Source organism: Pristis pectinata, chromosome 16, assembly GCF_009764475.1.
Source record: "Pristis pectinata isolate sPriPec2 chromosome 16, sPriPec2.1.pri, whole genome shotgun sequence".
NCBI classification, from domain to species: domain Eukaryota; kingdom Metazoa; phylum Chordata; class Chondrichthyes; order Rhinopristiformes; family Pristidae; genus Pristis; species Pristis pectinata.
The window spans coordinates 40083731-40108015 of record NC_067420.1 but is presented as its reverse complement, the minus strand read 5'-3'; the positions used below and the strand labels follow the sequence as shown (position 1 = coordinate 40108015).

The 24285-nt window shown below is 46.2% G+C and overlaps 1 protein-coding gene and 1 long non-coding RNA gene across 4 annotated transcripts; one reads left to right on the top strand and one right to left on the bottom strand.

Moving 5' to 3' along the window:
- The first annotated feature begins 4336 nt into the window (after positions 1 to 4336).
- Positions 4337 to 15495, top strand: trib3 (tribbles pseudokinase 3). 3 transcript variants are annotated; one of them, XM_052031390.1, is made up of 4 exons: positions 4337 to 4533; positions 7909 to 8208; positions 10631 to 10923; positions 13559 to 15495. In XM_052031390.1, the coding sequence occupies exons 2-4, from the start codon at positions 7915 to 7917 to the stop codon at positions 14013 to 14015; spliced, it is 1044 nt and encodes a 347-aa protein (XP_051887350.1). In that variant the 5' UTR covers positions 4337 to 4533; positions 7909 to 7914; the 3' UTR covers positions 14016 to 15495. The 3 variants fall into 3 exon arrangements, with proteins under 3 accessions (XP_051887350.1, XP_051887349.1, XP_051887351.1); XM_052031389.1 differs by having other exon boundaries at positions 4337 to 4826; XM_052031391.1 differs by lacking the exon at positions 4337 to 4533 and adding an exon at positions 5997 to 6919.
- Positions 15496 to 16793: 1298 nt separating this feature from the next.
- Positions 16794 to 20905, bottom strand: LOC127578926 (uncharacterized). The gene is made up of 3 exons (XR_007957596.1): positions 20883 to 20905; positions 19074 to 19202; positions 16794 to 17542 (listed from the first exon to the last, which is right to left on the bottom strand). It is a non-coding gene; the product is annotated as an uncharacterized LOC127578926 (long non-coding RNA).
- Between the last annotated feature and the right edge of the window lie 3380 nt (positions 20906 to 24285).

Genomic DNA, 24285 nt, shown 5'->3' with positions numbered 1-24285 from the left:
GCTCAAGAAGCCAAGGATCCCCGAGAGCTGTCGGACTGGGGGGAAGAATACAGAGACAGAGAGGGATTTGAAAATATGGGTGAGATTTTTTAATCACAGTGGACAGTTTAACCAGAAGTGCAGCAAACAGGTCTTCATCCTGTAAATGGACACAATCCTCTCTGGCAGAGTCAGCAATTATTTCCCAATCCGAATTAATCCTCACTTGCTGTGCCAATTCGGAGGACTGATAAGAGGCAACCCCATTGAAGTGGGGTGGAATCACAGACTGGGCAAGGATCTGTGGAGGAGATCAGTTTCCATAAGTTCTATGGTCACCGGATGGGCCATTGTCACTTAATTGAATTTAAAACCACCAGCTGCAGTGGTGAGGTTTGAACTTGATCAATGGTCAGGTCACAGGTGTAGGACTCAGTAACTTAACCATTGCAGTATTGCATTCAGCACATTATTACAGAGGCAGCTGAGTTTTGGAAAAGTTATGTTAAAAGCACTGCATAGATGCAGCTTGGTTCTACAATGGCAGAATACTCACTGGAATTTAGAAGAATGAAAGGGGGTCTTATAGAAACGTATAAAATTTTGAAAGGGATAGACAAGATAGAGGCAGGAAAGTTGTTTCCACTGGTAGGTTAGACTAGAACTAGGGGACGTAGCCTCAAGATTTGGGGGAGTAGATTTAGGACGGAGATGAGGAGGAACTGCTTTTCCCAGAGAGTAGTGAATCTGTGGCATTCTCTGCCGTGGAGGCAACCTCATTAAATAAATTTAAGACACAGTTAGATAGATTTTTGCATAGTAGGGGAATTAAGGGTTATGGGGAGAAGGCAAGTAGGTGGAGCTGAGTCCACGGCCAGATCAGCCATGATCTTACTGAATGGTGGAGCAGGCTCGACGGGCCAGATGGCCTCCTCCTGCTCCTATTTCTTATGTTCTTATGTGGCATAGCTGGTGGAACTGCTGCTGCACAACTCCAGGGACTCCCATTCGATCCTCACCTCTCGTGCTGTCTGTGTGTGGAGTCTGTACATTCTTCTTGTGACCCTGTGGGTTTGCACCGAATGCTCTGATTTCCTCCCACGTCCCAAAGGCGGCATGTCGGTAAGTTAATTGGCTGCTGTAAGTTGCCCCTAGTGTGTAGGTGAGTGGTAGAATCTGGGGGGAGTCGATGAGAATGTGAGGAGAATAAGCTACAGAGAAATAACTGGGGGAATGGGATAGATGGGACTGCTCTGAGAGCTGGTATAGACTTGATGGGCTGGATGGCCTCTTTCTATGCTGAGGGAAATATAAAGATATAAATACAGGCACTTCAGAGTTTGTAGAACCTTTATCCTACAACCTAAACTAAACAGTCAAAAGTGCCAAGTTCTAGGGGTGGTGAGTTTATATGTGGAGAGATTGTGTAGACTAGGTCTGCATTCTTTAGAGTTTAGAACAACGTGCAGAGATCTCATTGAAACTTACATACCTCCAGAAGATGGGAAGTCCAGAACCAAGGCTCACAGTCTCAGAATAATAGGTGAACTGTCCAGGACTGAGATGAGGAGAAATTTCTTCACTCAGAGGATGGTGAATCTGTTGAATTCTCTATCCCAGAGGCTGTGGAGGTTCAATCACTGAGTTCATTCAAAACCAAGATCGATAGACTTCCGGATATTAAGGGAATCAAGGGATATGGGAATAGTCCAGGAAAATGTCAGTGAGGTGGAGGATGAGGCAAGATCTTGTTGAATGGTGGAGCTAACTTGAAAAGCAGGATTGGCCTACTCCTGCTCCTTCTTCCTACATTCCTATGCTCAGTCAACAGATTCTTGGCTTAATTCTTCATGCAATGGTTGACATTCCTTCGAGTGCATTATTCTCTCGGTACTTCCCTGGAGTGTCAGCATCCAAGCCTCTGAAGTGGGACTTCACCATGACCTTCTGTCTCAGAGGCCAGACTCAGGGACCAGTGCTGTACTGGAGTCTCAGTCTAGATTAGCTGCTCAAGCCCTTGAATGTGGACTGGACCACATGACCATTAGACTTGGAGACAATTCCTGTGAGCAGCTTTTTGTCAGCAGCAGGTTTGTGTGAAGTAGGGTTGTTTAATAAATAACTAATTAATCTGCAGTCTTAAATTTCAGCACCATACCCCACACTGCATTCTGCATTCTGTTATTTCTTTTCCCTTGTACTACCTCGATGTACTGCTGTTATGAAATGATCTGTATGGATGGCATGTTCCCTTTTAAAAATTTTCACTGTACCTCGGTACATGTGGCAGTAATAAACAAATTTACCAATTTAAAAGTATTTAGAGCCATTAGTGCAAATACTCTACAGGGGCAATTTTAATCATTAATTTATATGCTGATTTGATTATAGCAAAATTGCAATGATTTCTTAATAATTTGGAGACATAATCCTTAATCTAGCATTCAGGAAATTGCAGCAGCATACTAAGTATAATGGCTGTGAGCATTTACACCATGCTCTCTGTAGGTTAGTGTGAAATCCATACAGTGATCCAGTCAGTGTCTGGTACGTGTCCTGTTGTCTCGTTGGATCATGGCTCTGAGGCCAACCGGGAATGAAAGGAACCTTAAGGCACTGGCAAAATACTGCAAGTGCTGGAAATCTAAAACGGAAACAGAAGGAAGCAGGTAACACACACCAGGTCAGAGAGCATCTGGCAAAGGTGAGTATGTAAAGGGCACTGCAGGGGTGTGATGGGAACTACAGGTGTATGTTAGGCACTGAATAGGTGTGTCTGTTTCATATGGAGGGGAAGCCCCTCAAACGTTGAAAGGGTGTGTCACCCCATGAGTGGCAATGGTGCTATAGTTTAAAAAAAAGTCAACACTACTGAATGTCTTGATCATGAATATAAAATGTTTTGCACTGTGTTTATTCTTTTGTATATATATTTTTGTTATGACTACAGTTTATTTTTGAAATAAAAATGTCAAAATCAGAATCAGGTTTATTATCACTGACTTAGATGACATGAAATTTGTTGTTTTGCGGCAACAGTACAGTGCAAAGACATAAAATTACCATAAATTACAGAAATAAATAAGTAGTGCAAAAGAAAAGAAAAACGAATTAGTGTTCAGGGGTTCAGAAATCTGACGGCAGAGGGGAAAAAGTTGTTTCTGAATCATTGAGTGTGGGTCTTCAGGCTCCTGTACCTCCTACCTGATGGTGGTAATGAGAAGAGGGCATGCCCTGGATGGTGAGGGTCCTCAGTGATGGATGCCGCCTTCTTGAGGGACCACCTCTTGAAGATGTCCTCGATGGTGGGGAGGGTTTTGCCCATGGTGGAGCTGGCTGAGTCTACAACCCCCTGCAGCCTCTTGCGATCCTGTGCATCGGAGCCTCCATACCAGGCGGTGATGCAACCAGTCGGAATGCTCTCCACCGTACATCTGTAGAAATTTTAAAAATCTTTGGTGACGTACTGAATCTCCTCAAACTCCTAACAAAGTAGAGCTGCTGGTGTGCCTTCTTCGTGATTGCATCAATGTGTTGAGCCTAGGCTAGATCCTCTGAAATGTTGACACCCAGGAACTTGAAGCTGCTCACTCTTTCCACTGCTGACCCCTCAACGAGGACTGGTGTGTGTTCTCCTGACTTCCCCTTCCTGAAGTCCACAATTAATTCCTTGGTCTTGCTGATGTTGAATGCGAGGTTGTTGTTGCAACACTGTTCAACCAGCCGATATATTTCACTCCTGTACACCTCCTCACCGCCATCTGAGATTCTACCAACAACAGCGTTGTCACTGGTGAATTTATAGATGGCATTTGAGCTGTGCTTAGCTACACGGTCATGACTGTAGAGAGAGTAGAGCAGTGGGCTAAGCACACATCCTTGAGATGTGCATGTTTGAGGTGTTCTAATTTGTGCCTCTTTTCTTAGAAGTCATTTATTTAGAATTATCTTAGAGTTTCAACAAGACACTCACCACCCACTCTCGTAAGGACAATTACTAATGGGTAATAAATGCTGCTTCTATTAGTCATAATAAGAGAATAAGCATGCTCACAATAGACGAGACATCCTCCAAAGCACAGGAATAGATCACTTAAAGCGTTTACTGAACGGGGCGGGAACCAAACATTGAGTCAGACAGAGGAGGCGGATCTTCGTGATCTCTGCCCTGCCCGCCCACTTCTTGTTAACCGGTCGGAAAGGATTTTGAAACAAGGTATTTTTTTTCACCTCCCCCCCCCCCCCACCCTCCCCGTTCTGTTGCCAATGGGCCTGCGAGTGTTACATGGGGAGGGGAGGGGAGAGGGGGGGGGAAGGATGTTGCAATAAGTCAACCAGCCAACGTCAGCCAGCTCAGAGTGAGAGTGAAAGCGCGTAGCTCAGTAATAATTCACTAGGATTACAGTAGCCTCACATTATAAATCCGTCTGGTGACTGGTTTCTTCAGTACCGGCTACACCAGATCCCCCTTTACAGCCAGAGGATACTTCTGAAGACTTGAAACAACTTTACGTTTGAGTTTCTATTTCTCTCTGATGGAAGTTTTTTAAACAGGTTAATTTTGTTTTTCTTGGAATTGTATACCTCCGGGAAGATATCGGGAACACTGGACATGTTGCCCGCGACTGGATCCGGACCTTAACCCCGGGTGGGATTCCGGGCCAGTGTGAGCCACGCGTGGGACATCCAGAGAGGGAAAGAAAAGAGGGACAAAGTAATCTCTGCAACTCAGGGAATCGGTATCCAGCAACAGGGAAAGAGAGGAGGCAGAAAGGCGAGGGGGGGGGGGGGGATAGTCTTCAATCGTTGCCACAACCCAGTCGGTGCGTTACAAGAAGTAACCGCAGGTAAGTTTCTGCAACTTAACGCGTTCGCAGTTGAACCGTGCGGTCTTTTAACTCCGGCTCTTTGTCCTAGCCAGCGCCCCGTTCTCGGAGTGTTGAGAAACCAGCGATGATTACACTTGGAAATATTTCACCCCTCCCCATAAGCCTTGCGTCCACACACATTGGGCAAAGCAGCCGTTTGTCCAGCGTTTTAACGTCACACAAATCCGCACCGAACTCTCCCCCCGCCGCCCTTTACTTGCCTCTGTAACGGGCTGGGGTTTAATTTCAGACCTTTTGTTGCTTCGATGTTGGTGACCAACGCGCCCTCCGCCGATCTTTGGACCCCTTGTGTGTTGTGGATACTTAATGCTGCTTGTTTCTGGCTTTGGCGGAGTTTTAATGTGAGGTTACCTTACCTGGACATGTGTTTTAACCCTCGCTCTTCCCTATTGTAGACCCCAGGGTACGGGGGATGTTTTGGGAGTTTTACTGGTGGTGGGTTGTGGGGGTTAGTTCTTCAGATAATCAAAGGAATTCATAAAGACTGACAAAGGGAAAGAGCCCCAAACTTCGGTCAGGCGGTGCCAGCGAGTGGATTTTCTCCCAGTTGGAACATGGAACTAACTCCCTGTCGCACCCTTCCCAAAAAGCTGCTTGGGGTGGGCAGTGTTGGAAGTTTTTGTTTCGGGGTTGAGATGGGCTTCGTTTCCCCGCAGGCACGGGCGACGGTGGCTGGTGAATCAGTAGAAGTTGGAAGGTGGGATTGGTGGAACTGAGTGGGGTCTTTCCTGATCCTTTTGTTCAAGGGGGAAGGGTGGAGTGGGTTCACTCTGGGGCTTCGCCGCTGCCCACCCCTGGTGACCATTGTCTGTCGGGCATGTGCCCCCCCCCCCGACCACCACCACCGACGAGGGAACCTGGGAAATGGAGTCCATTTGCTTTGAGCTTTCAGTGATGTGAGCTCCATGGCCGCATCCCATCCCATCCTCCTCCCCATCCCCTCCCCATCCCCTTCACTCTGGCTGCCATTCCATTCTTAAGCTACAGATGGGTGGGTTCCTCCCCACCTAGGTTTCGGTTTTGATCTGAGCTACTACCTCTCCACAACCCGCCTTTATATAGCGCCTGTAAATCACTAAATACGACCATAAGGCACAGGAACAGAATTAGGACATTCGGCCCATCGAGTCTGCTCCGCCGTTCAATCGTGGCTGATTTTTTTTTCCCTCTCAACCCCATTCTCCAGCCTTCTCCCCGTAACCTTCGATGCCCTTACTAATCAACCTCCTCTTTAAATATACTCAGTGGCTTGGCCTCCACAGCCGTCTGTGGCAACGAATTCCAGACTCACCACCCTCTGGCTAAAGAAATACCTCTTCGTCTCTGTTCTAAAGGGACGACCCTCTGTGCCCTTTGGTCCGAGACTCTCGCACTACTGGAAACATCCTCTCCACGTCCACTCTATCCAGACCTTTCAATCATCTCACTGCCCTTCACAGGAGTGATGCAGTAAGCAAGGGACCTTGGTTATTCAGTCTTTGAGTCAAATGCTCGGTGCAAAGTGTAGATTTTAAGGAGGTTATTAAGGGAACGGGGGGAAAGGTTCACGTAGGGAATCCCTTAGGTCTCATTAAATAAAAACCACAGATGATCATGATGCCAAGGTGGAAAGCATGCAAAGTCCTGGGTGGTTGTCGAGAGGGAGGGGTAAAATCGTGGAGACTCTTGCTTTAAGCTCCCCTCAGAACCAGAGGTTGCCTTTCAAGTACAAGCAATAACCGCTCCCTCAGAAGTGTGACGGACTGTATTCCTACAGTAACAGGGTGATTACGGTTTCCACATTCTGAAAAAATTGGGTTGTATTATCTATAAACAGAGTGATAGTCAGTGCTACTCATGAATGAGGCATATGCTTGACCTCATCACCCTGAGCTCTGATTGGCTGGGCCGTGATTTATTACCTGAAGTTGGTTAGTTGATTCATCCCGTGTGTGACTCACCAGAAGCCACCCAGTGCAGGGGTTGCTTGGAGGCAGAATTGAGTGCGATCTCTTGTGTTTATCAGCCTGTGCGGCAAGGGAATGTGGTGAACGTTTGGGCCCGGATAACGGGTGGGTGTCGGTATGGTAGGGGGATTCGTTTCGGTTGTGGGGTTATGTTGGAGAAGGGGACCCCCGTGTCTTTGGCGGTGGTTAACTGTGTGAAGCATTCAATTTATGTGCAATTCTTGGATAAGCCATTACAATTGCAACTTTCACCATACCCCAGCACCACCTACTGACCCATACTGGCATTTCTGCTTGCCAACAAGGTGCCTTTGATGCATATAAACTGCCCCCTTGCACAATCTGTTTAGTATCGTGGACCTGTTGTTTTTGAGATTGCAGCTGAAGGCCCTTGAATACGAATCCTCTTTTGCCTCAGTAGCTGATTACATAATTGGAATTTTCGAACCAGGAAGACGTGTTGTAAACAACCCGGGGCCCAAACTGTTTTCTTGCCTTAATCTTTCACAGCTCTTATCGAGAAGGAAGAGGGTGGCCAAACAGGAACTCCCTTAAGTATGTAAAACTTTACTCAAAAAGTGCGAGAGAGGGAGTTTGAGTGTGGCCCGCAGAACAGGTTTGTAGTCACGTGGTACAATTATCTATTGGCACACATTGCCGAGATCAAGTGGACATTTCGAAATGGGTGGCTAGGTAGAAGTTTTAAGAAATACCCAAAATATGCAGAAGGAATTATAATACAAATCTGCCAGGAACTTATTGAAATAAAAGCAAAATGCTTGAAATACTCAGCCGATCAGAAAGCATCTGTGGAGAGAGAGAAAGAGTTAACATTTCCAGTCAGTGACTTCATCAGACGTTCTGAGCTCTGATGAAAGGTCATTAACCTGAAACGTTAGTGCTGTTTCTACGTCCACGGATGTTTCTTGACCTACTGGGGATTTCCAGCTTTTCCCTAGTTTTGTTTCGGGTTCCCAACATCTGCGGGGTTTTGTCTGGCATGCGATGAATAAACTCAAGGGGCAAAAAGATCAGTAATGTTTTGTATAGGACGCCGTTTTTTTTAAAACCATTTTCTGACTCTCTTTCCCCAGATCCTAATGAGTGTGAACGCCCAGACATCACTGACCTCTCACCATGCCCGGCTGAAGAGATTAGACTTCGATGACACAGATGACCCCGACCTTCCCAAGTGCAAGCGGGCGCGCTTGAGTCAGCTCTCCATCCCAGCCTTATCGCCATGTCTTGGATCGCCTTCCCCCACGCCGTCCTCCTCCTCCACCGATGACAACAGCGTGTCACGCATTGGACCCTATCTCCTGCTCAATCCCACAGAGGCTAATAACTGCTACCGAGCCATCCACACCGACACAGAAGAGGGATATATCTGCAAGGTATGGTGTTTATGGAGATAAGATTTCTTTATGAATCACGTACATCAAAACACACAGTGTAATACATCTTTTTGCATTGTGTTCTGGGGGCAGCCTGCAAGTGTTGCCACGCTTCCAGTGCCAACATAGCATGCCCACAACTTCCTAGCCCGTACGTCTTTGGAACGTGGGAGGAAACCGGAGCACCCGGAGGAAACCCACACAAACATGGCGAAAACGTACAAGCTCCTTACAGACAGCGGCCGGAATTGAAGCAGGTCGCTGGTGCTGTATAGCGTTATGCTAACTGCTACACTACCGGGGATTTATAGAGGTCTTGGTCCCATGTCCATTCACGTTCTGCTGATCGCAACTGAGTTGGCTGGGGGTGGTTATGCTTGGTGATTAGTTGGCGTGGGAACGTGTGAAACAAGAGTATTGGCCTCTTGCCGTGTGATGAGGGAGAGGCAGGTGGTACAGATGGCTGGCAGATAATTGGCCTCAGTACCCTGTGAGGTGGTGGTGGGAGATGGTTGGCATGATGGGAAGGGGATTGGGGTCGGTGCCTCAGCCTTGGAATGGGGTCTCATCCAGAAGGTCAAGGAGTCCTCTGCCCCGCTGTCAAACCCAGTGCAACCTCAGTGGCCAACCCTAGCATATCTTCTTGTGACCCTGCGATGTCATGGGTTCATTAAAACCACCTGTCATCTCACGTCCCTCTCGTTAATTAAAATTCTCATACTTCCAATAAGTCATGCATCAAAGTCGAGTTTATTGTCACACGCACAAGTCCATGTGTGCACAGGTGCAATGAAAAACTTACTTGCAGCTGCAGCACCACAGGCACATAGCATCAGATAAGCAGCATTCACAAGAAAAACATTAACTAAACATAAATTATACACAACTTTTACAGAAAGAACAGAAAAAAAAGTCCATTTTGGTGCAAAGTGGTCATAGTGTTGCTAAACTGTAGGGATTAGGGTTGTGCCGGTTGGTTCAAGAACCAAACTTTACTTCGCCTTTTACTCCCCTGAATTCTCCCTCTGGGAGAACAAACCCCTCCGTGTTTCATGTGGGTCACGGGGAAGTGAGGGTGGACTGCACCTCCTGGCCCCATGCTTTCTATTACCAGTGGTTGCAGTGTGGATGAATTGGCAGCCAAGTGTCCGTGAAGGTCGGTATCAACGAGGCCACAGCCCCTGTTACTTGAGAAGGTTACCTCAGGGCCAGTGGGATAGTCGAAGGTTTTTATGTGAAGTATGAGAGAGCAAGGTTATTAGAGTGACACGGATAGAAACCACTGACTCCGCATCAACTATCAACCACCCAGTTACATGAATCTCACTGTATCCTCTCTACATCCCCGGTAGCGCCTCTATATTCTGCCACTCACCTTCACAGCAGGGGTAATTTATAGCAGCCAATTAACCTAGCAGCTGGCACATCTTTGGGAGGTGGGAGAAAACCAGAGCACCCGGAGGAAACCCACACGGTCTCGGGGAGAACGTGCAGACTCCAGACCGACAGCACTGGAGACTGGGATCAAACTTGGGTCACTGGATCTGGGAGGCAGCAGCACTACCAGCTACGCTACTGTGTCGCACTCAGCTGTCTGAACCCTAGACTCTGGAATTCCCTCCCTGCATCTCTCCATCCCACTGTACTCCAGCTAAACCTTTGGATATTTGTCCTAATAACACACAGTCTTTTTCCCAGGGTAAGGGGGTCTAGAAAGCATAGGCTTAGGTTGAGAGGGGAAAGACTAAAAGGGACCTGAGGGGCAACTTCTTCACGCAGAGGGTGTTGAGTGTATGGAACGAGCTGCCAGAGGAAGTGGTTGAGACAGGTACAATAACAACATTTAAAAGACATTTGAATAAGTACATGGGTAGGAAAGGTTTAGAGGGATGTGGGCCAAGCGCGGGCAAATGGGACCAGCTTTGGTGGCACCATGGTTAGCATGAACCAGTTGGGCCGAAAGGCCAGTTTCTTTGCTGTGTTACTCTAGGACTCTTTTGTGCAGAGAATGGAGGGATGTCGACATTGTGTAGGCAGAAGGGATTAGTTTAGTTAGGCATTTAGTTACTAGTTTGGCACAACATCATGGACTGAAGGGCCTTTTCCAGTGCTGGAGAGGCCGTTTCACCTTGTACGAGAATCTAGAACCAAGCGTCATAGTTTTTTTTAAGAAAAGAACATTTGAGAGATTTGCCACTCTGAAGTTGTTATACTTGGAGTCATACAGCATGGAAACAGGCTCTTCAGCTCAACTGATCCATACTGACCTTACAAAACTTTAAACCGAGACTTGTGCTATGACTCTGCCCCATTCTGTGAGAAAGCGGCCGATTGACTCTCGTTGTGGATGATTGGGGAGGTGGGGGGGGGGTACACAAATGCAGGTTGTGGCTGACCCGAGCTCGCTCCCTCCCCTCCGCAGGTGTACGCCATGAAGCACTACAACGAGGTGATCGCGCCGTACGCCCGCCTCCCGCCCCACCCCCACGTGGGGCAGATGGCCGAAGTGATCGCGGGCGACCGCAAGGCCTATGTGCTGTTCCCACGGGGCCACGGCGACATGCACTCGTACGTGCGGACCTGCAAGAGGATCCAGGAGGAGGAGGCGGCTGCGCTCTTCCAGCAGATGGTCCGCGCAGTGGCGCACTGCCATCGCCATGGAGTGGTCCTCAGGGACCTCAAGCTGCGGAAGTTCGTCTTCACTGACAGGCGGAGGTGGGTTCTGGAGGGAGGGGCAAGGGGGGAGGGAGTGGGCAGGTTATCCAACATGCAACTGAACTGCTGGTGCTCTGGAAACTACACTCACCATGTCCATCAGTGCATCCTGGTACCCTTGCTTGAGCCCAAAGTGGCCATACAAAGATCCCACGGCAACACTTCCAGGAGGAACCATGAGTTGAGCTGGCCAACTCCCATCCATCTATCTTTCTGTACCACCGAGAAGGAGGCCATTGAGCCCATCGGATCTCTGCTGGATTTTAGAGCATTCCCATTCCCCCCAGTAGTTTTCCACGTAACTTACTCTCCCCACACTCCCATCAACATCCTTCCTGGATCTAACACTCACCTACACACTAGGGGCAATTGACAGTGGCTGATTTAAACCCCCCCCCCCCCCCCAACCCACACATCTTTGGGACAAAACCAGAGCACCCGGGGGAAGTTCACGTCACAAGGGGAACGTGCAAACTCCACACAGGTATCACCCGAGGTCAAGATTGGACCTGGCTCTCTGGAGCAGTGAGGCAGCAGTTTTGCAAGCTGCACCCAATTTTAATCTTCAAACATCATCGCTTTTGCAAAAAAATAAAAATTACCTGGTTGTTAACATTTTGCCTGCTGTGGGCTCTTGCTGTGCATATATTTGGCTGATGTGTTTCATGATAACACAACCAACAGCAGCAGGAGATGGGTTATCTGGGATGATCTAATCTTGGCCATATGTTCACTCTCCTGCCTTGACTCCCTTTTCTGGAGTACAAACACCAGGAGAATACAGCCTTGTATTCCCTCAGTGACTCCACCTCCACAGCTTCCTGGGGTAGAGAATCCCAAAAATTCCCTACCCTCTGGGAGAAGAAATTCTTTCTCATCTCCCGTCCAAAGCAGCCAACCTCCTCATTTTGAAAATGCCCATTCAATGCAATACCACAACAGCTACACTTCAAGAGGTACTGTACTGAAAGTGAAGGACTGAGGATTGAGAGTGACACAATCTTCTGATGGCTTGGTAGTTGAGAAAAACACGCTGGCAGAGGTATCATTGAAATTGCCAGTGACTGAGATTGGGGCTTCATGTGAGCGCTCACTAATTCTGGTCACATAGTTGCCCTCCTTGGCATCTTGCAAGGAGCCGAAACCTCTCCTTGCCTTCTTCCCCACTAATTAATTCGGTTTGCTTTGATTGTGATGTTGCTTTAAAGTCCAGCGTAGAGTTGGTAGACTGAACAACCTTTCTGTGTGAGACAGTTGCACAGAAGTACAGTCGTAGAGTTATACAACACGGAAACAGGCCCTTCAGCCCAACGTCCATGCTACCTGAGCTAGTCCCATTTGCCTTTATCCTTCTAAACCTTTCCTACCCATGTACCTGTCCAAATGTCTTCTAAACATTGTAATTGTACCCGCCTCTACCACTTCCTCTGGCAGCTCGTTCCATAGACCCACCACCCTCTGTGTGGAAAAAGTTGCCCCTCAGGTTCCCTTTAAATCTTTCCCCCCTCACCTTAAACCTACGCCCTCTAGTTTTACAACCCCTTTACCCTGGTAATTAGTTAAATGTCTGGTTGTCACCTATATGTATTTCATGAAATATGCATGAAATATTCAATAAAAGTACATAAAATATACAGTCTTTTCACGCTGGCCACCTGGATAGTTTAGGTTCTGATTTGATGGGAGGTATTGCGATGCCCTCAGCCACTCAGCAGCGGTGGGTGAAGACCTGTGTGGTATCTTCATGCTGCCATGCCGTGGCTGAAAGTAAAAGAGGTGGGAAACCTGCTTTAATCAAACAACCAGTTCTGATTGTCCACAACTGCTCAAGGACCATGACTTCGGAAAGTCAATGAAGAAAGAAATGCCATACCCAATACATGCACACCAAGGCTCCACAAATAACAGTGGAGCAAGCCATCTGACTGCCTGGTTTAGTCATATTGGCTGAGAATCGAATAGTCTTCAAGTAGCGCCTTCCTGAGATGTTGGACTGGCCATCGAGTTAACCCCTTGCCCAAACAAAGGTACCTCCAACAGTGCAGCAACTGCTGTGCAGGGGATATCTAGACTGAGTGTCTCTGGAATGGGGTTTGAAGTTCTGATTCAAAGGTGAGGTTGCTACCACTAGGCTCAAGGACAGTTTCCATCCCACTGTTATAAGACTATTGAACGGTTCCCCTAGTACAATAAGATGGACTCTTCACTTCACAATCTACCTCGTCATGGCCCTTGCACCTCATTGTCTACCTGTACTGCACTTTCTCTGTAACGGTAACACTTTATTCTGCATTCTGTTATTGTTTTCCCTTGTACTACCTCAATGCACTGATGTGATGAAATGATCTGTATGGATGACACGCAAAACAAAGATTTTCACTGTACCTCAGTACACGTGACAATAATAAACCAATTTACCAGCCATTCATTAACAATAGAACAAGATTACAGTGAGGAAGGCCAGTTGGCCCATCTAGTGCATGCTATCATCGCCCACATTTGGCTTTGTTATTCTACCTTCTACACGCCAGTCCTACCTCAACAAGTGACCTCAGATTCAAGTTGCTACATAAATGCAGGTCTTAATGTGTTTAGAGCATACATTCTATAACATTTTTTTATTTCTTTCCTTCAGGAACAAGTTGAGGCTGGAAAACCTGGAGGACTCCTGTCTCCTCAAGGGAGAGGATGACTCCTTGATGGACAAACATGGCTGCCCCGCCTACGTTGGGCCGGAGATCCTCAACGGCAAGCAGTCGTACTCAGGGAAGGCAGCTGATATCTGGAGCCTGGGCGTGGTCCTGTACACCATGTTGGTGGGCCGTTACCCGTTCCAGGACACCGAGCCAGCGGCCCTGTTCAGCAAGATCCGCCGCGGACTCTTCACCATTCCGGAGAGCCTCTCCCCCAAAGCCAAGTGCCTTATCCGGTGTCTCCTCCGGCGGGATCCGGCTGATAGACTGACAGCCAGCGAGATCTTGGATCATCCCTGGTTCAACTCCAACTTCAACGTAACCTGTAACCCCAGCTTGGCCCCATTGACTGATCAATTGGTCCCAGATGGTTACAGGGATGACCTGAACGATTTGTAGAGACTTTTTTTATATGACAGATAAACAAAGATATTTACAGAGAGTCACGTTTTGCCTCCCTTGACTGTGAATTGGACAGAGATCTCAAACTTTCCATCCGTGGTGTGTTCCTGAAGGGGAAATAACTAACCTTGGGGTTCCAGTGTACCCAGTAATCATGGGTGGGGTGTCTTCTCGACAGCTGGAGTCTGCAGAGGAAGTTGGGGTGTCTGGACAGGGGAAGGTGTGCAGTTGACCCTCACCCCTTCCAAAACTCTTGTACACTAAGAGGGCAGAGGGGTGAGAACCTCTGGCCATCTTAGTGGAAGTTGTTAGCAGGATTAAGAGAAAACTCTGATGAAAATAATCCTCGTGAGGGAGAGGAGAGAATTCACAGTCCATCCAGTGAGGTCAGACCTAAAACCATTGACTGCTGATCCATTCTATCACCTGGTAGAGGTAGTAGTTCATGGGTTGATTGCATTGTGCCTTTTCTAGGATTTGCCCTTTCTTTAAAGCTGGGGACCAGAAGTCCTTATTAATTCTGCGCTCTGAGAGACTTGGGGCAGGCTGTGAGGCTCTCTGCTGCAATTATGTGGGCTCTCCAAACTCCCTCCAGCCTAAAGCAAGTTGCCCAGGGTTGGTGAACCTGAAGGAAGAAGAGCTTGCATTCTGTAGGTGCTCTGAACTTGGCGCTTTTATCCTTACAAAACTGAAGGATTCTTACCAGTGCTTTTGAGGAACAGAGGGAACTATCTTGTGTGTCGTCATCTCGAACTATTACAGTATGGCATGCTGTTCCAGGAAGCTGATGTGCAAACACTTGATACTTGATCACTTTTAAAGCCTCTTCGGTGTTTACAGAACAGAATGCAGGGAGTTTGAGGCTCCATTGCCTGAGATAAGTGGACATTAAACCCATACTGTCCTCTGATTAACTCACACCATGCACAAAAGACTCTTGAGTTAGGCTGCACGCTCTAGGGGAGTGTGTCCACTTTGGCATTTGCAGTCAACATACATTTGGATGGCACAAGTCTCCTTCAGAAATGAGTTGATGCCTCTGTTGTGAGCATTAGAGCTGGTCGAAGCTTTAGTCAACAAGTATTCTACAACAGGGCAAATCTACTTCAGTCCTAACTTGCCAAAAATAAAGGTAGATAATACTTCTTGTGGTGACTATTTGCAGAGACTTTGGGCTGGGTGAGTCTGTCGGTCAGGACAAACATTCACCATCGGGTGCTGTGCCTTCTATCAGTTAGTAACTCCTGCCCATTCCCAATCCAACCATGCACCATAATGCCCAAAACCCATGAGTGGAAGGACTGACTCTTGGGCAGTTGCTGGTTCTTTTTGCAGATTTTTTTGTACAGGATATTATCTATGACAAGTCGGTGTAAATGTTAGTAACTTGTACACAACACAAACACTACATTTGAATTATTGCGTGTATGTACTGATTGTATATTTGTCAATTTCAATTAAAAAAATGTATTTTTTGTTTGGTGTTTAATCTCACTTTTGGAAAAAAAACCCATCAGATAACAGGCAATATTGCACAGCACCGATCTTTGATAAGCTGTTTTGCATCATGCCATTTTGACATTGATCTGGGTACAATGAGGGAAATTACAAAACATGACTCATTTTGATTCCACAAATATCCAAAAACTGAAAATGACAGGACAAGAGTTACTGGATATGTAATCATATCCCATGTAGCCAACGGGAAAGAGCCTCAAACTGACTGTAATCCAGGAATTCTCACCTCCTTTTCCCATTTAACTTCTTACAATGTCATAACCCCACCCCCTCCCCCCAAGATAACCGCATTCTTCCAGCTTGCATCTCCTTGTTCAATTAATCCCTCCCTCTAAAGCTTCCCCTCTTATCGGTTGGTAGGAAGGAAGGTGGATCCAAAGGAATAAAGAACGGTTACATGGGAGGACAAAGATCTGGCCGTGGAACATGATGGGGGAAAATGTAGTGAAGCATATCATCGAAATGGCGCGAGGTTACAGAGCTCAGGTACAGAGGGTGGTGCAGTGTATGATTTGCAAAAGGCAAGATGCAGCAAACAGGACAGCTAACAGAATGTTACACTGGGGAATTGAACAGAAAAGTAGGTATTTGGGAGTATTTTGTACAGTATTGGTTTCCCTATTAAGGATTTTAATGCATTGGATGCAATTCAGAGAAGGTTTGGCGCCTGGGATGGTTGGGCTGTCATAGGAGGAAACGTTGGGCACACTAATTGGTTGATTATTGTCACATGTACTGAGGTACAGTGAAAAACTTTGTTTTGCATGTCATCCATACAGATCATTTCATCACATCGAGATAGTACAAGGGAAAAGCAACCACAGAATGCAGAATATTGTGTTACAGAGAAAGTGCAGTGCGGGCAGACAATAAGGTGCAAGGCCATAACGAGGTAGACTGTGAGGTCAAGAGTCCATCTTACCCTAAAAGAGGTCCGTTCAATAGTGTCATAACAACCACACTGGTCTCTGGATTTCAGCAAAGAGAGGGGACGATTTAAGTAAGATGTTGAGGGGTCTTGACAGGGAGAGGCCATTTCTTCTTGTAGGAGAATCTAGAACCAAGGGTCATAGTTTTTTTTAAGAAAAACATTTGTAAGATTTGCCACTCTGAAGTTTGTTTCACTTGGGAGTCCTACAGCATGGAAACAGGCCCTTCAGCCCAAATCATCCATTGGTTATCAGCAACAACAGATTGATAAACCAAGTTGCATCCAAGACAAAGAAGCAGCCCTTAAAAGATAATTAGTACCTGTCTATGCATTAGAGACTTCACCATCCAATATGACAGTGGTACTGTCTCTTCCTTTTGTGCCCTATTGCAGGCTCTTTCCCTTCTTGTCATCTTCTTTCTAACCCAAGTTCAAGTTTATTGTTGTCATAGCCATAAATGCCATGACAGTGAGCTTTTTCCAGCAGCAGCACAGTATATTGTTAGGCGAGGATAAGATGCGATATCTTTATTAGTCACATGTACATCGAAACACACAGTGAAATGCATCTTTTGCGTAGAGTGTTCTGGGGGCAGCCCGCAAGTGTCGCCACACTTCCGGCGCCAATGTAGTATGCCCACAACTTCCTAACCCGTACGTCTTTGGAATGTGGGAGGAAACCGGAGCACCCGGAGGAAACCCATGCAGACACGGGGAGAACATATGAACGCCTTACAGACAGCGGCGGGAATTGAACCTAGGTCGCTGGCGCTGTAATAGCGTTACGCTAACCGCTACACTACCATGCCTACGAACATAAATTACATAAACATATTAACAACTACACAGAACTTACACCCCATATTTAAAAATAACGAGAAAAAGCAATTAACTACCAATTTCTGGAGCCATCTTATGCCTGGTCCTGCAGATCGAGCTAATGCTTATCCTTCTTTGTCACAGACTAGGTTCCACCTTTCACGAGATCTCACAAATGTTGCTTGTTCCACTAACGTGGCTCCTTGGATATTTCAGCTTCTCCTTTGTAACATGTCATAATCAGCATTCTGCCCGACTTGTGGAGGGATAAACAGAGTTAACGTTTCAAGTCATAGCTACAGCACAGAAACAGGCCCTTCGGCCCAACTCGTCCCTGTTGAGCTAGTTCCACTGTTCATTCCCAAGTGTCTTTTAAACATTGCTGTTGCACTTTTAGCTACCTCTACCACTTTCTCGAGCAGCTCGTTCCATATACGCAGCACCCTCTGTGTGGAAAAAGTTGCCCCTCAGGTCCCCTTTAAATCTTTCCCCTCTCACCTTAAATCTCCCTGATCTCCCCAACATCTGTGTCCTTCTCCTTGGCAAGTACCATTAAGTACTCATTAAGGACCTTGCCCAATTCCTGTCTCCTTGCATAAATCCCCTGCTTTGAGTCATAGAGCAATACAGCATGGATACAGGCCCTTCAGCCCATTGAGACCATGCTACCCAGCTAGTCCCAATTTCCTGCTTTCGGCCCATATCCCTCCAAGCTCTGCCCCTCCATGTGCCTATCCAAGAGCTTCTTAAATGATACTGTTGTACCTGCCTCACCCACTCCCTCTGGCAGCTCATTCCATATACTCACCACACTTTGTCTGAAAAAGTTGCCCCTCAGGTCCCTTTTAAATCTTCCTCCTCTCACCCTAAACCTATACCCCCTGGTTTTGGACTCCCCTACCCTGGGGAAAATGTCTATTACCATCCACCTAGTGCCCTACCACTCATAATACAAGTCCTACACTGGTTTGTCTTTGCAAAATGAATCACCTCACGCTTATCCGTATTGAAATCCATTTCCCACTCCTCGGCCCACTTCCCTAACTGATCAAGGCCCCCCTGTAATCTACGATAACCTTCTTCACTGTCAAGTGTTTGTCCTTGAGTGGACCTACCCTTTCCCTAGCTACCCTCTTGCTCCTAATATACATACTAAATGCTCCGGCATTCTCCTTAATCTCACTTGCCTAGAACATTTCATGGCCCCTTTCAGCCCTCCTAATTCCTTCTTTCTTTTCAGATTCCTTAATATTCCTCAAGGGTTCCCAAGACCTTTTGTTAGAATTGAAGAGAGAAAAACAAGTTAGTTTTATATTGCAGTGAAGGTGATGGGAGAGAGGGACAAGAAAAAGCTAATATCTGTGATTGGGTGAGATCAGGTCAAATGGGCGAATGGGGGCAGTTAGACAGTGATTGTGCTTCTGTGTCTGTTATGTGTTGGCAACGGTAGGGCTGTGGGACATGTCACACCACCACCACCTGCTGGGCGAATACCATACTGCAGCTGCAGTTTTTGAAAATTCCAGAGTGCATGATGCAACATTTTAAATTGACAGCACATCATTCGAGATAGTTCCAGATTGGTTAAAGTAGCTGGATACATATTCTCACATTTGTTGGTTAGTTGTTGACACACATGTAGTGTGTGCACAGTTTCAGGCAAAAATAGAGGCTTTAACCAAAGCCTGAAATACCTCTCAAAGAGATCCCACGAGGGGGTGGGAGCAGGAGTCAGCTACTCAGCTCAAAGCTGATACACCATCCAATTTGTATCTACATTTATTTACCTTGGTTCCAGGATGTCGTTATCAAAGCCTCTGGACCACGCCAGCTCATTGAACAGCAAGGTTGGACAAGGTTAGAGTTTGAACAAACTTGGATTGTTTTCTCCGGAGCGGAGGAGGCTGAGGGGAGACCTGATAGAAGTTTACAAGATTATGAGAGGCATAGATAGAGCAGACAGCCGGCATCTTTTTCCCCAGGTCAAAATGTCTAATACTAGAAGGCATGCATTTAAGGCGAGAGGGGGTAAGTTTAAAGGAGATACATAGGGCAAGTTTTATTTAAACACAGAAAGTGGTGGGTGCCTGGAATGGGCTGCCAGGGGTGGTGGTGGAGGCAGATACGATAGAGGCGTTTAAGAGGCTCTTCGATAGGCACATGAATGTGCAGAGAATGGAGGGAATATGGACCTTGTGTAGCCAGAAGGGACTAGTTTAGTTAGGCATTTAATTACTAGTTTAATTAATTCAGCACAACATCGTGATGGCAGGGCCGGTTTGTGGGCTGTACTGTTCCGTGGTCAATCCCAGCAATCCCATTCTCCCATAATTATTCTCTCTCAAAGACCCGTCCAGTTCTCTTTCAAGACCACTGATTCCAATTCCACTACCTTCACAGGCACTGAGTTCCAGCTCAAAATTATTCTTAAAGTATGTCTCAACACCCACATCACACCCTTAAAGTGCCCCATCACCTTGTGTCTTTTGCCCAAGATGTTATATTGGTGAATAACCCACTTATATAAGCAGCTTCTTTCTATTCACCCTATCTGAACTAGTACTGGTCCTAGTACCCTTGTAAGTTATACCTGAAACACATACAAATAAAAACCAATTGATCTGCTCCACCCCGACGAAGTACATGGATGACACATACTTTAATTAATAGCCAAACATTAGCTTTTATTACAGGATTTTTTTTTGAGTAGCTGCTAAGATTCCATTTGCAGCATTTGTACCTCCAAGCTCACTCAAGTCATAAACACAAAAGTCAACACTGACAGAATCACAGGACAAAGGGAATCACCGAATTGTACAGCATGTACAATGTCAATATTAATTTGGATAAATGAAGGAGGGAAATAGATATACAAACAGAGACAGGCCTGATTAGGACAATTTACCTGTGTGATGGGTAAACACCAGTTTAGACTTTCTTGCATCCTCACCACAAAATTCAGCATCAGAAGTTTGCAAAGGAACATCTAAATAAGCCTGATGCATTTTGGAAACAAGTCCTGTGGACTGATGAAGTTAAAATAGAACTTTCTGGCCGCAATGAGCAAAGGTATGTTTCGAGAAAAAAGGGTGCAGAATTTCATGACAAGAACACCTCTCCAACTGTTAAGCACGGGGGTGGATCGATCATGCTTTGGGCTTGTGTTGCAGCCAGTGGCACGGGGAACATTTCACTGGTAGAGGGAAGAATGAATTCAATTAAATACCGGCAAATTCTGGAAGCAAACATCACACCGTCCGTAAAAAAGCTGAAGATGAAAAGAGGATGGCTTCTACAACAGGATAACGATCCTAAACACACCTCAAAATCCACAATGGACTACCTCAAGAGGCACAAGCTGAAGGTTTTGCCATGGCCCTCATAGTCCCCCTACCTAAACATCATCGAAAATCTGTGGATAGACCTCAAAAGAGCAGTGCATGCAAAGCGGCCCAAGAATCTCACAGAACTAGAAGCCTTTTCCAAGGAAGAATGGGCGAAAATCCCCCAAACAACAATTGAAAGACTCTTAGCTGTCTACAGAAATCGTTTACAAGCTGTGATACTTGCCAAAGGAGGTGTTACTAAGTACTGACCATGTAGGGTGCCCAAACTTTTGCCTCGGGTCCTTTTCCTTTTTGGTTATTTTGAAACTGTAAAAGATGGAAATAAAAAAGTAATCTTGTTTAAAATATTAAAGAAATGTTTCATCTTTAACTTTATGCCTTTTGGAAATCAGGTCATCTTTTCCTCACTTAGCTATTCACGGTAACAGAAATTTTGACCAGAGATGCCCAAACTTTTGCATGCCACTGTACATGTGACTAATAAAGAATTCTTATGAGAACACAAGTACCTGGAAGAGAAGAGTGGGTCTCTCAAGGATTTGTTTAGGGGCCCGTGCTTGTTCAACCCCTACAACAATTCATTGCCATCAAGCCAACCTCAACAGTTCATCTATGCAGACAGGACCTGCAGGCTGGAGAAGACTCCTAGTGCCAATTCCCTTTGTCCTTAGGCAGTACCTTGGGATCAAAGATGTCTTCTTTTCACTCTGGTTTTGAGAGTCCTGGCCTGGCTAATAAGGCTAATGCAAGGACTGCAACCTTCCAGAGATGGGGCAGGAGATGGCTGACGTAACTAGCAGGTAGGTAGTCCCTTCTGCTGCACATGCAGGACTTCTAGACACTCCTGGTGTATGGCCTCAAGGTTCTTGATACCACCCCATATTCACTTGGAGAGGTTATTGGATAGAGGTTCCCAGGAGTCAGTAGGGATACTGCACTTCCTCGAAGAAGCTTTGAGCATGTTCTTGAATCATTTCCTCTGCTGGTAAACTTTCTCCCATGTCAGAGCTTGGAACAGAGTACCTGTTTTGGGAATCTGCTGTCCGACATGCAAGTGACGTGACCAAGTAATGATGCTAGTAAGCTAGCAGATATGGTGCCTCCAAACCAGCATTAACAAGACCACTTACAGGATATTCCCCCTCCACAACAACACTAGGAGAGAACCAGCCATTACAACAAGAACACAGACTCTAGCAGGAAGCGCCCACAAATCATCTTGGCATTATCCTTGAATGAAACATGCAAATTTACCTGATACAAACCTCTCAGTATCCTGACACAGGGTCACAATGTTGACCTTCCTTTTGCCTCCGCCAGATGCTGAGTTCCTCCAGCAGTTTGGTTTTTTGCTTCTCAGCAAAACAAAAAGCAGGACTTCCAAGAGAGCTCCACAACCCTTCAGGTATCAGGCCTTACCCATCGTGTAGTCAGAGCACTGAGCATCAATATGGAATCAGTTAGCATGCAGCAGCTCACGTACTTCCAGCTTAAGTCAACAAATGTACATCAGAGGAACTATCCAATCAACTCCTCTTCCATGAGCTACATCACCTCCCCTCCCAGTAGGAGGGAACCTGCAACAAATAAGTGACTCCAGAAGATGCGTTTGATGAGGACCATTTGATGTCTCTGGGCCTGTACTTGATGGAGTTCAGAAGGATGGGGCGGGGGGGGTGGGGGGACCTCATTGAAACCTACTGGATATTGAAAAGCCTGGACAGAGTGGACATGGGGAGGATGTCTCCATCAGTAGCAGGGTCTAAGATCTGAGGGCACAACCTCAGAATAAAGAGACGCCCCTTTAGAACTGAGACGAGGAGGAATTTCTTCAGCCAGAGGGCGGCGAATCTGTGGAATTCGTTGCCACAGAGGGCTGCGGAGGCCAAGTCATTGGGTGTATTTAAAGAAAGATTGATAGGTTCTCGATTGGTAAAGGGGTTAAGGGTTACAGGGAGAAGGCAGGAGAGTAGGGTTGTAAATAAAATCAGCCACGATTGAATGGCAAATCAGACTCTATTCTGCTCCTATATTATATGGTCATGCCAATGTAAAGCTGCTTCAGACTAACAGCTGCATGTTTTACAACAGACCTTTTGTGGGTGGGTACGTCACTTGAGGACATAACTGATGTGGTCTTGTGGCAGGAGACTGACATTAGCCAACAACCGGTTCTTATCATGGACACAGAGGCTCAACTGCATGGATTCACAGGGTCTGTGACTCAGTAAAGCAGGGTGCGAAGGGCTGACAAGGCGACATTCCATCAAACAGACCACATGCTGATGATGTCGAGGGCTGTATCATCACAGAACAGGAACGGGTCCTTCAGTAAGGAAGGAAGCACAAGGAAGGCACACCAGCGCCTCTACTTTCTTAGGTTAACTAACTTCTACAGGTGTACTTTTGAAAGTATCCTGACTGGTTGCATCATGGTCTGGTACAGCAATTCAAATATGCAAGAACACAAGAAGCCGCAGAGAGTAGTGGACTCACCGCAATACATCACAGGCACATCCCTTCCCATCAGTAGTATCTACATGAGACGCTGCCTCAAGAAGGCAACACCTATCATCAAAGATCCCCACCCTGCCATCTTCTCGCAGCTCTCATCGGGCAGGAGGTACAGAAGCCTGAAGTCCCACACCACCAGGTTCAGGAACAGCTACTTCCCTTCAACCATTCGGTTCTTGAACCAACCTGTACAACCCTAATCAGTACTTCAGTATGGCAACACTATGACCACTTTGCACTACAATAGACTTTTTTTTAATTCTAATTGTTTTTTCTTGTATAATCTGTTTATCTTTTTTATTGTAAATGTAGTCTCTCATGCCATGTGCACGTGACACTGCTGCATACTGCACCTGTGCACACAGGTACTGATGCATATGACAATAAACTTGACTTCAACTTTTTGCAGAGTAGGGGAATTTTTTGCATGGTAGGGGAATTAAGGTTTATGGGGAAAAGGCAGATAGGTGGATCTGAGTCCACGGCCAGATCAGCCATGATCTTATTGAATGGCGGAGCAGGCTCGACGGGCCAGATGGCCTCCTCCTAATTCTTATGAGCCCACCCTGTTCATGATGGCTATCAACAAACAATCAATCTGTAACATTGTCAATGAGGTCTTTTTAACCAGCTCTGGCGAGGGAGAGGCTTTTGCAGTCAGTCAGCACCACTCAGATCTTGAAAATCATCCATGGCACGCTGTGGGCAACAGGCTGCTGACTAAACTCAATGGCATGCACCATGAACTACACCTTGTCACAAAGAACACCACTGTCTTGATATACAGAAAATGCTGATTAAAAATATTGTACAGCATTGCTTTAACTTGTGAAATAACATCAGAAGAAATTTGTCATGAATTATACAATCAAGTCAGATAAGTCCTTGTTTAATAGGAATTGTACACAAACTGTCCAAGAGTGCTCTGGATGTCCATTTATGGTAACAGTGCATACATAAAGTCTCAAATCGCTGAAGGATGTTTGCATATTCAGACTCAGTTATACACTTGAAGATCCAAAGACACAAATATCTCTGGATCAGGAACTTAAAAGGACAGCCCTGCGTTTTAGAAGACACAGTCACAACACAGTATGTACTGGAAGTCCTGAGGTTAGCCACACATTTGTCCAGATAT